This window comes from Aulostomus chinensis, chromosome 24 (genome assembly GCF_037954235.1).
Source record: "Aulostomus chinensis isolate RoL2024-O1b breed Wild chromosome 24, RoL_Achi_v1.0, whole genome shotgun sequence".
NCBI classification, from domain to species: domain Eukaryota; kingdom Metazoa; phylum Chordata; class Actinopteri; order Syngnathiformes; family Aulostomidae; genus Aulostomus; species Aulostomus chinensis.
Window position 1 is genome coordinate 11553419 of NC_141343.1, and position 13236 is coordinate 11566654.

Below are 13236 nucleotides of genomic sequence, written 5' to 3' on the forward strand. Positions count from 1 at the left end.
TAGCCTGCGCTCACTTCACTTTCATTCTTTCAAGTCAGACAATGGGTGGTCAAGTTGGGTACATCAAGGAACAATTGCTTAACTTCTGGAGGCAACCTAGATCCAAATCTGGATCCTGAAGACTCTTCCAAATGAACTGGAAAACTTCTTGTAAATATGTACCTTTAAACCTTAGCAGTACTGAAAGTATTTTCCTCACACTCATTCAGATGCCACTACCAAGGTGGTCCTCACTGACAGAGACTCTCACCTGAGGCATGAGTTTCCCCACTCGCTGAGTTATGGGCTCATTTAACACCACTTCAACCTTGCATTCAGCCTTTTGGCGGGTAATATGGAACTGCAGGTCACTATCCTGGAGGTAGACCGATTGACCCCGCTTCACTTTTAACCCCTTGTTGACTTTTACAAGGGAGCTGAGTGATAAGCAAGTCATTCCCAGCAGCAGCAGTACAGGAAGCAGCATCCGGTCCCGGCTTTGACCGCCTGACTCCATCTGCGATTGACAAGCCGACGTCCTTCTGGGTCTTCAACAATGAGCTCCACTCAAAGATCAGAAGCCCTCACACGTGACATTCGATAGAGGAGGGTGTAAACATGAAGGTTGACTTTGCTCTGGAGAAGCGACGTGTTCTTGTGATGATGTGGTCATTCAACGTCACATGGTGAGTCAGGAGCTGGAGGAGAGACGAAAACGTAGAAAAACTAAATGTCAATCATAACACACGAGGTAAGATTCAAAAAAATGTATTAATTCAACCCAAACTGACATCAGCGCCTGACAAAATGCAGACACGCGATTGGTTGGTATCGTTACTCCAGCATATATGTTAGTAAATACTGAAAAGTGTGTCATAGCTGTGTTTCGGACCTGAAATACCGCAACGACGAGCCCCAAAAAAACCCCTCAAAGATTCGTTAGCGATTAGATGCACCGTCATCATATATAAACATGAATGCTGTTCGCTCCATGTTGTATGAGTGGGCTGCACGCTTTCTAATTACCGCCACTGTTTTTTTTTTAAATTGGATAAACACCACATTGTATTTGAGAAGACTTCAAAGTGGTAATCAAGATAACGAACAAATCATGGAAGCGTTGGGTGAGGTCGTAAATTAATCAGCAGGAGATGGGAGAGACCTGAAGGGTAGAACAAAAAAGGTCTAAGGTGATACTTCATCTGAAACGTGTATTTTGCTTTTCAAGTATTCACAAGTTGGTGTCTCGAGTTCACGAAGATGCTTTTTTTTTCTTCTCATAGTTAGCTTGAAGCTAATACGGACCGAAGGTTAACAACAACAAAATTGTCCAAAATGTCCCTTTAACTCTCCAGTGCATAGTCAAGTAATCCATGCATGTGCTTGGTGCTGTCATGAACGAGTGCCATCCTGTAAATGTTCTGGTTCTGTTTCAGTTGAAAGTGTTCTTGAGGTCGTGACCATACTTTTTGCTATCTGTCTGTGGGGGTTATCTTTTTTTCATCCATCCATCCATTTTCTACCACTTATCCTGTTAAGGGTCACGGGGGGGGGGGGGGGGGGTGAAGGAGCCTATCCCAGCAGCCTTCAGGCGAGAGGCGGGGTTCACCCTGGACAGGTCACCAGTCCATCACAGGACCAACACATAGAGACAGACAACCATTCACACTCACAGTCACACCTACGGTCAATTTAGAGTATCAATCAGCCTCGTCCCCTCTTGGTGTCTTTGGACTGTGGGACATTTTTGGACAGTTTCACTGTTGTTAGAGCAGTCACCATAATCTTCCACCTTTCGGGCAGTTTTTTTGCACCGACACAGTCACCAAATCTGTTGTTTTTCTACAGCTTATGTGCTAACACCGTCTCTCCAGTAACAACATCGTCAGTCACCCTTGACATTTCTGAAGAATAAAACGTAGGATTGTACGGCCAGAGTGTAATAATTAAAAGTCTATCTTACAAAGCAGCTGGAATCACAGTGTGTTTTCGTTCTTCTTTGCAGGGATAAATAAGTCTAAAAGGCATCGAATCTCCATTGCGGGCTCAGATGTCATCCTCCCACATTCCTGCAGCTCTTACGTTGGACCTCAGACAGAAAGCACCTGAACAGAGGAGCACCTTATAATCAGCCTCTGCTCTGGGGAACATGTCAACGCTTGTCCCCTTGAACAATGCTTGTGTTTAGGGCTGCTAACATCATGTTCAAGGATTTGCGTTGCGGTGCAGTCCCTCTCAGACCTCAGCCTAAGTGCTTTGGTGGGTTCATGAAGCCATCCGCTGCCTCAGATTTTCACGCTTCAGCTACGTGTTTCACTGAAAAAAACAAACAAACACGTGACATCTGTGACGGTCACGCTGAAAACAAGAGCTCTCAACGAAGGTCAGAAGAAATTTCCCGTATTTCATATGACCTCCTTTGACCTGGACGTGTAGATTTTTACCACATTGTGATACCCGATCCCTCCACGAAGAGCTACGAATGAGCCGTTAAAACGCCAACGCCAGCTTTTAAGGGGAAATTTCTCGCTGTCCATTGTCTTCAGAGCCGGACAAGACAATAGAGACTCTCGGGAGTTGAGACCCAAGCTAGTTAGCGTAACACAGTGAACAGTGGTGAAAGCGTTTGCATAGCTAAATCAGAAGTATTCAAATACACTTTTTCCAAAACAATCCAGTCCACAGTATCAAGGGTTGTGCATGAAAATTGTTGTTAAATAACAATTTTAAATGATGAGAAATTGATGTTTTAGAATCAGAAACAGAGTTGCTACGACTCTCCCTAACTGGACACGGGGATTTGAGCCAACGTCTCAAGAGCTCCGAGGGCTAACAAAGTCAGACGTTCATTGACGACTTTTTTAAAGACCGTGAGGATGAGTACGACTGGACAAACCAACGTCCTGAACCTGAACTGCACTTTTGTTGTCTTTAATGGAATTTGCAGCATTTCTGTAAGGTCGAGACACCCACGTGTTGTCGAATTGCATTCCTCGTAGCAGTCTGTTCGCCTGTGGAGGCCGTTGACCTAAAACTTGAAATATAAGCCCCAAAAAAAATAAAAAAAAATATGAAGAACGTGTTGAAAATTGTAAGAACAGCTGTCTAAAAGGTCAGTTGAGCGTCAAAACAAGTACCATTTTATCAATTTCCGAACCGTTCAGTGGTTTCAGTGAGGAACAGACGAGCAGCATCTTCTACGTCAACAAGGCAACAAAAGCAAACAGTTCAAGCTTTGTAAGAGAGAAGCAAAGTCCAGCTGCATGCCAGAGCAGAGAGCAGTTCACATGGTAGCAGGGAACAGCATTGTGTCGCCTATATTCACTCTCGAAGAGAAGCTTCATCAGTCTGGTAAATAATTTGACAGCCTGCTGGCTGATGGAAGTCTGGGGGGAGGGGTCTGCAAAGGGGAAACGGCGGTGAAGGGAAAGGCTCAAATGTTAAACTGCCTGGAGCACTCGGAGGGTCTCGTCCATCTGCAGTTGATCTGCTTCCTGTTTTGACAGCGCTTCAAGTTACAGTACCACACAATATCTGTCAGCCGGATGCATCGAGGGAAGCCATCCTGTTTCCTGTCATGTCTGTTGTGGTGAACTGACGAGTGAAGACCACCAACCTCAGGAGACTCCCTTCATGTTTCTGTCCTGACACATCATTAAGGAAGCATCTCCGTGTCTCAGAGTGTCAGCGGGTCTAATTACAATCAGTAACGTTCTCTCCCTTGTCCGGGTCAATCCTCCGTCTCCAGGTCAGTCTACCAGTTTCGATGGACGCTCACGCATTATTAAAACTGAAAACAGCGCCATCAGATTCAAAATCCGGCATTCAAAACAGTGAAATGTCAGAGAAAAAAAACAATTCATGGAGCCAAGTACCCTTTTGTCAAGTTTAACTTTTTGAATAATCAGACCTTTGATAGAACGCTGACCCAGAGATGCTCTTAGCAACATGTATAGATGGCATAGGAACCGGATGGACAAGTATGACATCATCCATTGGTTTGTTAGCGAATCCCTCAAGTTTGGTGTTTTCGCAAATGGAGCAGAGTGAGCGGTAATAGAGACATCAGAATTTCTTAGCATACATAATACTTCACTTTTCTATAGTTAAGGGAAATGAGCTAATTCGCTGTCCAGACTTACAAGTTATCTTTTAAGTGACTGAGTTCATCAGGTTGCCTTTACCCTCCAGCTCAGTCTGGTCGTTTTGCAACTTTCCAACAGTGCATTACTTTAGCCAGCGACCTGTTTTTTTAGCAAACACACCCATTTGTTATACTCTGATAGTAGCACAAATCATTAAGCTAGCACCGGCTAATTTTTAACCTTGAACTGACTGTTGCCCTCAGTGGTCCCTTGTTCTCTCGTTCTCTTCTCCCGCTACCTTCATCTTAAGTGCGACGGACTAAAACAAAAAGGAGGAAAAGTAAAAGGGAACTCTGAGATACGGATCAAGAAGGTTGTTCTTTTATTTCTCAGTGCGTCCATTGATTCCGCTGTTTATTAATGATTGTCTGATATTTACGAACTCTGCTTTGATCAAGGACGTCCCTAAAACTAGACGCTAGCCACAGAGCGTTGCGCTAAGTGATGCGTAAGACGACACTCAAATAAAAACCAAAATGAGCTCTCATAGCTTGTCCACTTTGCCACTAAGCTTCTCACCTTGAAAACTCACATTTAATGTCCCTTTACTAAACATTTGGACCAAGACTTCTCATCTGTTTGGTGCTTTTCGTTTTACGCGCCAATTAAGTGTAAATGAAATTGAGGTTTAGGGACGTGCAGGAGAACTGCTTTACAACAGAATAAAGCTGTGTCGTCTTCATACGGTTTGACAGTTGAATTTCGGCGGATTCGCTCTTCGTGTTTATTCACGTAGAACTAAAACCCGCAAACTCTACTCCTAAAATCTTCAGACGCTACGTTCACATGCACCTACCTATGAATCGCAGACCAGCTAGCGAGGACAAAACTAGCCGTGAACCATGACCCCCTGGGTCACCCCCCCAGGTGACCGGCTATCACCGGTGCTTCTCTGTCTCCTTCACTCGAAGTGCTTTTTCCAAATTATTTGGAGACTTATTATGACACGTGCCAGCATTTCTACCTCCGGCTGGTCAGTCGGGTCGGATCGGTCGTTAGGTTCAGTCTCCCGTTGTGATCGTGGTAGAGCTCTTTGCGGGGGTAAAAATGGAGACAATTTTTTTGTTTTGTTTTACTACTAAGAGACAGAAATGAAGCTGGAATAAATTCAAGCCAGGTAAATCTATGTCGACATGTCTATTATCTTATTCTGAAAAGTAGGGCACAACAATTCTTGGAATTCTGGGGACTTCCTCATGATCCTCATGATTTAGAATACGTCTAGCAGTGAAATCCTAACACCATCGTGGGATATTTTGGGCTCAAACCGTCCCTTGTGGGTGTCCTCTTGACTTACACTTTGTGTAACAGCGGAGCATTTGAAGGATTTGTGAACAACCAGACAAGCTTTTCTCAGGGACTCAATGAGATTCCTCAGAAATTAGATTTGTGAAAGAATGCGCAGGGGGATTTTTTTTTTTCAGGGTATAATTTTACCAGTCTTTTATTTTCAAACAAAAGATGTGAGTCTTTGGTTAAACAGAAGTCAATTATAATATAACCGAGGATTACGTATGAACAGCAGCAGCTGTTTGCATGGGGACTCTAGAGCATCTCTCACGCCGAGGAACTTTCAATACTCTTCCAGAACACAATCCTGCCTCTCTCTCTCTCTCTCTCTCTCTCTCTCTGTCTCTCACACACACAGACACACACACACACACACACCACAGCTGGGAATGTGTCTTCCATCCTCCCACAGCAGCGCCGCTTCTCGCTTCTTCTAATCTTTATAATGACAGGTTCCATTGCAGCTAGCAATTTCCAGAGAAAGACTCGCCATCATGGAGGAAGAAACCATGAGCTGCTAATATCTGAGTTCAGGATGAGTGACGGAAAGCCTTCGAAAGCTACCAAATAGCCCTGAATGCAAGACAGATGCGCTGAGTGTGCATACATGCGACGACGTCATGTTACTATGCTGGACATGTATTGTGTTGGTTGTGCAGCTTTAGAATAACTCTCACTTTAATCACCATCACTGATAAAGTTTTGTTCACGTGAATGCGCGACTGGTTCTATCAGAGACACATCAATATCTTAAACGTGACGTCAATAATGAAGAAACTGCTTCTCGGGGATTTGGATGTGTTGCTACAAAATGAAGCAGAGAAGGAGAGATAATGCAAAAACAGCAAAGTCCAATTCAGAAGGGAAAAAAAAAAAAAACAACATTAAAAGTGGAGGGAGGAGAAGGATCTTATCTGTTCCACTCCACTCATGCACGGGTAGACATGTTCTTACCTGATCTGGCACCTCTCCTTCAGCGTCTGTCTGCTCTCCGCAGCCTTCACCAGCAACTACCTCATTGACAGAAACGGCTTCCCTCCTAAGAGTCAAACTCCACCCCAGAGAGAGAGAGCGAGAGAGAGAGAGCGAGAGAGAGAGAGAGAGAAAGAAGGAAGGAAGGACTCTACTCCTCTACTCTTCTTCTTTTTGAGATCAGTAATCAGAGCAGAAAAACCTGAAGACAAACGGCAGCAAGATCAAAGAGCCTGGTGGTTTAAACAACAGCTTTGTCATTATTTAACAGAAGATAAGAGGCTGAACAGTGAAGGCACCATCGGGAAGATGAAGGAGATGTTGGCTATTGGAAAATAGCAGCGACAGGACCGCCTGACGAGAGACAAACAGTAGAGCTTGTGTGTGTGTGTGTGTGTGTGTGTTCTTGTACTTGATACATATCAAGGACTTGAATACGTAATTAACTAACAGATTGAGGACATTTTAGCCGGTCCTCACTTCTTCAAAGGGCCGTTTGAAGGTCAAGACTTGGTTTCAGGGTCGAGGTTAGAATTAGGCTCTGGTTAGGTTTAGGGTCAAGGTTAGGGTCAGGCAGTCAGTTGAGATGGTCAGGTTTAGGGTGAGGGGCTAGGGAATGTATTATGTCAATGAAAGTCCTCACAAAGATGTAAGTACAAGGATGTGTGTGTGCGTGTGTGTGTGTCATTTCCTCCATCAGTGTCTCCCAAATGCTACACTATGAAAAATTATTAATGAAGGGAAAATTAAAAAGGGGTCTTAGACTTGAACCCTGTGGCTTCCCATTCATACATAAGGCCTTGGAGGAGGTGGAACCATCAGCAGGTACGTTATGCTGCGTTTTTTGTTTTTTTTTAGAAGTGTTTTGATAATAGGCATGTACAGAGTTGTTTTATTTGTGTTAAATTATAATTGTTGATCTATGTTGAAATGGTGTTCTAGATTTTTCTGCTTTATCGCATGCGTCTTCGCGAGAGACTTTTTCTTATTTTTATTAAGTTGTGTGTGAAGGCTGATGTGTGACAGCCAAACACAAAAGACAGAGAAAAGCCAGAGCAGCGGGGCGTGTGTGTGTGTGTGTGTGTGTGTGTGTGTCACAGGGTGCCAAGTAGTATGCGCACGGCCAGAAGAGAAGAATGTGCGACAGTTGGCCACACTTGGTGACGCCCCTGGCTGCCAGATGGACCTTGATTTCGATCGTTATTTTACCTTCTAATTCGTCAAAGAAAGGAAAGGAAAAAAAAAAATTTTTTTTTAGATACAAGGAATCATCCCCTTTCCCCCGTAGTGACATTTCAAGATTGTCGTGTTATAAATAAACAGGTTGGGTTTTAAAACGGTCTGTTGGTCACCAAGCATTGCTCGCCTCTCGTGGAATTAAGAACTCTTCTAATTCTGGGTCGGTTGTTGGTTCGTTTAAATCTTACCTGTAGACACCAACAACACCACTTCTTACAAATACATTCAACTTAATTAGGCAATAAGAAGGGTTTGTTAGTGCTGAAATTGTGTATTCCTGCCTTCCTCATCATGTCACTAACACAAATGTGTAAGTTGCAAATTATGGAAAATGTCCTTACGTCAATACTTCCTTCAAATGACAGCCTACGACATGAGTTTTTCCTGAGTTTATCCCATGAACAAAATGAGATCTGCATTCCTTCAAAATAAGACTTAACCATTCATCGAGTCTTATGCTTCCATACCTGCAGGAGCTGATGGTATTATTTTTTTAATGTCCTCTTGTGGATAGCCTTTGGCACAAACTTTCACATTCCACAGTGTCCCACAACCACAGTGTGGTAATTCTGGGTCACACTTAAAATATGAAACCTTTTCTATTAATGTGTGTATATTAATAATATCGATTTGTGTGTTTGTTTGTTCTTTCTGGCAACAGTTACTTTGGTCTACTAAGATTTAATGTCGTTCTCAGTCTGAAATGTCCGAGAGGGGCTGATCGTCTCAAAATGCCACTTTATTTTGAAAAGCATCCCTTTTAACTCTTACAAAATTGTCACCGTGACTGGAAGCTACAGCTGACAGAGACTAAAAACAGCGCGTCACTGACGCTCTTGGAAACAATTGGGAATTTCAAGGCTTGGGGACATTTGGATTACTTCACATGAACAGTGTGGAGGCGTCTTAAGTTGTTGGGTTTTTTTTTAACGTCTGAAAACGGGGCTACATCCGTTTCATATTTGTTGTGTTTGTACACGGAAAAACTTGACCTGACATTCCCTCAGCATTAAGGTGAAGTCATTTTGGTTGGACTGTCCTTTTTAATTCAAAAACAGCTTGCATATTTCTGTCTTAGTCCTCGTTTCTGTCTCTGTTTTTTGTTTTAATAATCCAACACAAGTGGAGTCCTCTGTGCATCAGGAACAAGTGCCTGCTGTGAACAAGTTTTTGAACGAACCGCTTTAACTGTAACAAGTGGTACCTTAAATCTTTCCTTGTGTAAAACAGACAAGACTAAGGTAAAGATAATGTCGTGACGTCAGCCCTTGCGTCTTGTTGTTCTGTGCGGAGGTTTTGCTATCAGTGCTTCATGTCGAGATCGCTGCGGGACTGTACTGGTTCCAGTTCATGGTAGAGGAGTGTTTGTCAAAGACAGGAAAAATTCCTCGGCTTCAGAACCGGAGGGCTTCATTAAATCCCAGCAGCCCCTGTGGTTCTTGCACGAGTTAACACTGGTGCACCATTCTGGGTCAGGTGGATGTCTGTGCGGCTCTCAGACTGCAGTGTAGACACAGGAGTACAGGCTCTCAACTCGGAATGGTCAGGCAGGTCTACTTAGGGTCTCTGGGTGTGCTGCTGGTGCTGCTTCAGCTGAGTTTACTGCTGATGGATCATCGCAGAGATACCGACAACGACCAGGAGCTCAACAAAGCTATTTTGGAGATGTTGCATATCAATAAAGTGTCTGCGAGACACGAGGCCAAACCACACCCCTACATGAGGAGGATCTACCAGCATCTGGACTCCCTGGAGGCTCACGACTTCGGGAGATCCGATGGAACACTGGTGCAGAGTTTTCGCAGTGTTGACGGTATGATTTTTGCTTTTTACTTCGCTTATGGGAGAGTTAAAAAGCTTATTGTCAATGATCCCCAAAGCCAGACAGGAGAATAAACATGTCTGTGTTGCATAAGGGAGCTGAGACCCATGCTAGTTAGCTTAGCACAATGAATGAAAATAAGTGGGAAGTGTTAGCATCAATTCAATCAGGTTTAGCATATTGCTTTGTCCAGAAGTAATCCTCCTCATCCTCTTTTACAAAGTCTGCCATGATTAGGAGCAGGAGTTATCTCTTCTAGTCATACGAACGTTTAGTTTTCTTGACCCAAGTTACAATCCAGCTTTCAAGGTGACCCTGTGTAGCCCTGTCACATGATCATCCACTGAAGCACATCCTGTGACCTCATGCCAACATCTAAGGAGTCTTTGTCCGTCACGTCAGGTCCTCGCCATGAGTCCTCTGGATGGATCTGGTTCAATGTCAGCAGTATGAACCCCACCATGTTGTGTGCAGAGCTGGTACTCTTCAGGAAAACTCTCCACCCTCATCCCCTCAGCGTGACTGTCACCCTTTACAGTGTGACTGTGTCCCAAGGGTCTCTGAGGGAGAGTCCTGCCCTGGAGGAGCGGCTACTCACCCTAAACCAGAGACCTTTGTCTGGATACGACGTGTTTGATGTGTCATCTGTTCTGGCTGTGAAGCCGCTGGAGGGGGTGGGCTTCCAGCTCCGTTACACTGATGAGAGTGGGAGTCTGGTCCTCCACGAAGCACTGACACAGCGCATGTACTGCCTAGACCGAGGGTCTCTGAGCGAACCCCTACTGGTGCTATATGAAGCCCCGCCCCTCCGAGTCTGATGCCATCAGTAGGACGGCTTTTCTCTGCTCTGATAGGAAAGGTTTGAATCAGAATAACTACATTAAACCGAGAGAAACAACACTCAACACACACACACACACACACACACACACACATATATATTTGTTCCCCCGCCATCTGAGGCTGCTGATGCTGAAAGTCTGCACATGAACTCCATGATCCCAGAACAAAGGCAGCAATCCTCCCTCAGAATGTAACTGCAGTAGTAAAAGGTCCGGATGGTTGAAGGTTGTTGTATAAGGAACAAGAACAGACATTATAGTTTGTCTTGTGTCGCCTCAAGGCTAGATTTTAGCCCTGCTTCCGGTACCCACGCTAAGCTAACTGCTATCTGGTTCAGGCTCAAATCTCAGCCACAAATTACAATAGTCTGAAATTCATTCTTCATAGTCCAACAACTCCAGAGGAAAAAGAAACAGAACCTCACCATCTCTGTCAGTAGAGGGAGTTCAGTACTTGAAGGAAATGTGTCTTCTGCAGTATCAAAGAAGTACTCCACCTCCAGGTCAGAGTGTGTAGTTTGTAGAGTTTGTACAGAATTGAACGTGTTCCTTGTAACTGCTGCTATCAAAGGTCATGCCCACCTCCTCGTGTACACGGTTCTAACAGAGATGTATTAGTAGCTCCACCAACACAACGGGCCACAGAAGTTTTAATGATGATTAAATGCACTTAATGAAACCAAACGAAAGTAGTCTTCTTTCTCCTGCTATGATATGATGCTATGTCTCAATTAAAATGTGATTGTTTGTCCACTAGGAGGCGTAAAGGTTCAGTTTCTAATCACCTGAGTCCGAGGTCAAAGACTTTTCAAAAAACCTTGAAGACTTTTTATATATATATATATATATATATATATATATATATATATATATATATATATATATAATCATTTGTATTTGAGACTATATATATGTGTGTGTGTATATGTATATATTTATATATACACACACATATATACATACACACATATATGTATCTATACATATAGATACATATATATGTATATATATATATATATATATGTATATATGTATATATATATATATATGTATATATGTATATATATATATATGTATATATGTATATATGTATATATATATATATGTATATATGTATATATATATATGTATATATGTATATATATATATATATATATATATATATATATATATATATATATATATATATATATATATATATATATATATATATATATATATATATATATATATATATATATATATATATATATCAACCAGCCTCATCCCCTCTTGATGTCTTTGGACTGTGGGAGGAAGCTGGAGTACCAGAGAGAACCCACACAGGAACAGGGAGAACATGGAGACTCCACACAGAAAGATCCCGTGATGGAGCCGGGACCCGAACCTGGAACCTTCTTGCTGTGAGGGGACAGTGCTGACCACTGCACCACCACGCCACCACTAAAATATATATTTAAGCTAAAGAGAGTAATTTAATTCTTTTGCAACCCTAAATTTTGAGTTTCTATAAACCCGTTTAAAGTTATTCAGTGCAGATTGTGGTTGAGGGAGGTTCTTATCTCTCTTTTTTAAAAATTCAAATCAATGTCATTTATTTTTTGCCGATTCTCTCAGGAATCTTTTTCAACCTCCCATTTCCCTTCAGATATTAACAAGAAAACAAATTAGAAATATTTTTTGGAAAGAAAAATTTGTACAGGAAGATAACAAAATAATGACTGGAGATGAGACAGAAGATATTTTCCAACACCAAGTGTTGAATCTCCAGAGTTTTATTTCAGAGAGCTTTCATGACATTGGAGCATTTCAAAGATATCACACAAAACAAAAGGGGAGTTGTAAAGAAGACAAGCATTTTGCCCGTTAATTCTAGAACCGTCGCTGCTTTGTCAGCAAGAATACATCACCCTGACCTGATGGAACAACAAAAAAAGCAGCAGCTCCGACAGTTTAGAGGGCTTTTTCATCCACAGTTTTCATGATCTTCTGCACCCAGAAGAGTTTGGGATCCACGCAGACATGAGATCTCGATGTCTGCAAGCTGAAAAAGAAGTGAGATTTATTGTATCTAAAGGTGCCTTTAGCAGTTAGCGGTACATTTACTGAGAACAGGCTCATAACAGAACTGAAGAGAAACCTGAAGAGCGCAGTCCTACTTACATGACTCCGAACTTTGGACAGCGGTAATCAGTCACGTAGTACGACTGGACCAACTTGGGGTTGATCTTGCGGGGGTAATATTTGAAGCAGCAGTCATCCGGGCCATTGGTGTCTGAAGAAGGAAAAGAAGAAGAAGGAGCAGAAGAAGAAGGAGAAGAAGGAGAAGGAGAAGGAGAAGAAGAAGAAGAAGAATCCAGCATCAGCAGGTTTTCAGAGGTGAGACTCGGCTCGGACGTGTGAAGGATATCGGATCTCACTGTTGCAGGTCACTGAGGGGAGCAGAGCAGCTCCAAGGATGCAAAGCAGCAGGACCACCAGCCTGGTTCCCATGGTGAAGCCTCCCGAGGATGAGGAGGAGGATGATGATGATGGTGATGGAGAGTAATATCACAGCTGTGCTTTACGTGCAGCGAGGGGCTTCTAAACGCAAAGAGTGCTGCGGAAGGTTTATCAAGATCGACTTTTTTTTTTAAGTCAGCTCTGAGGTTAGCGGGTGTGTGTGTGTGTGTGTGTGTGTGGGGGGGGGGGGGGTGTCTGCAACAGAAACTTTCCACTTTGGTTTCACAGGCTGTAGAAGATATGCAGTTGTGGTTCCACCTATGACAACACTACCTTTCTGACTTCAATGGAACTGCAGCACCGCTGCGCTTGAAGTCACAGCAACATGAAGTATCCATGGAAGGGCGTGTCGGTTTCTCGTCCAGCTGAGTTTCTCCTGTTTCAACAAAAGTTTATTTTGCGGCTTTACAAAATCATCAACGTGCGTGCATGACATTCGCTAGGG

The 13236-nt window shown here is 43.0% G+C and overlaps 3 protein-coding genes across 7 annotated transcripts in view; 1 reads left to right on the forward strand and 2 right to left on the reverse strand.

The window, feature by feature from the left end:
• Positions 1-6437, reverse strand: part of frem1a (Fras1 related extracellular matrix 1a) — a 36528-nt gene extending 30091 nt beyond the window's left edge. For 4 of the 5 annotated variants that reach the window (XM_086197643.1, XM_086197641.1, XM_086197642.1 and 1 more), the window contains exons 1-2: positions 6369-6437; positions 251-677 (exon numbers count right to left, since the gene is read on the reverse strand). In XM_086197643.1, the coding sequence (XP_086053769.1) occupies positions 251-496 (246 nt within the window). In that variant the 5' untranslated portion in view covers positions 497-677; positions 6369-6437. Of the gene's footprint in view, positions 1-250; positions 678-1942; positions 2039-6368 lie in introns of those variants that run through there. The other variant, XM_086197640.1, reaches the window with a different exon arrangement.
• A 137-nt stretch (positions 6438-6574) lies between these two features.
• Positions 6575-10923, forward strand: LOC147238707 (uncharacterized). The gene is made up of 2 exons (XM_086197377.1): positions 6575-9438; positions 9850-10923. The coding sequence occupies exons 1-2, from the start codon at positions 9165-9167 to the stop codon at positions 10263-10265; spliced, it is 690 nt and encodes a 229-aa protein (XP_086053503.1). The 5' UTR covers positions 6575-9164; the 3' UTR covers positions 10266-10923.
• A 1105-nt stretch (positions 10924-12028) lies between these two features.
• Positions 12029-12932, reverse strand: ccl36.1 (chemokine (C-C motif) ligand 36, duplicate 1). Its single transcript, XM_086197748.1, has 3 exons — positions 12710-12932; positions 12453-12564; positions 12029-12333 (listed from the first exon to the last, which is right to left on the reverse strand). Exons 1-3 carry the CDS (start codon positions 12780-12782, stop codon positions 12243-12245), a joined length of 276 nt encoding a protein of 91 aa, XP_086053874.1. The 5' UTR covers positions 12783-12932; the 3' UTR covers positions 12029-12242.
• Between the last annotated feature and the right edge of the window lie 304 nt (positions 12933-13236).

Coding starts and splice junctions, on each gene's coding strand:
- LOC147238707 (XM_086197377.1), top strand. CDS start 9,165: ATGGTCAGGCAGGTCTACTTAGGGTCTCTGGGTGTGCTGCTGGTGCTG. Junction 9,439..9,849: donor GAGTTTTCGCAGTGTTGACG/GTATGATTTTTG, acceptor CCGTCACGTCAG/GTCCTCGCCATGAGTCCTCT.
- ccl36.1 (XM_086197748.1), bottom strand. CDS start 12,782: ATGGGAACCAGGCTGGTGGTCCTGCTGCTTTGCATCCTTGGAGCTGCT. Junction 12,565..12,709: donor CCCCTCAGTGACCTGCAACA/GTGAGATCCGAT, acceptor TTCCTTCTTCAG/ACACCAATGGCCCGGATGAC. Junction 12,334..12,452: donor TGTCCAAAGTTCGGAGTCAT/GTAAGTAGGACT, acceptor CTTCTTTTTCAG/CTTGCAGACATCGAGATCTC.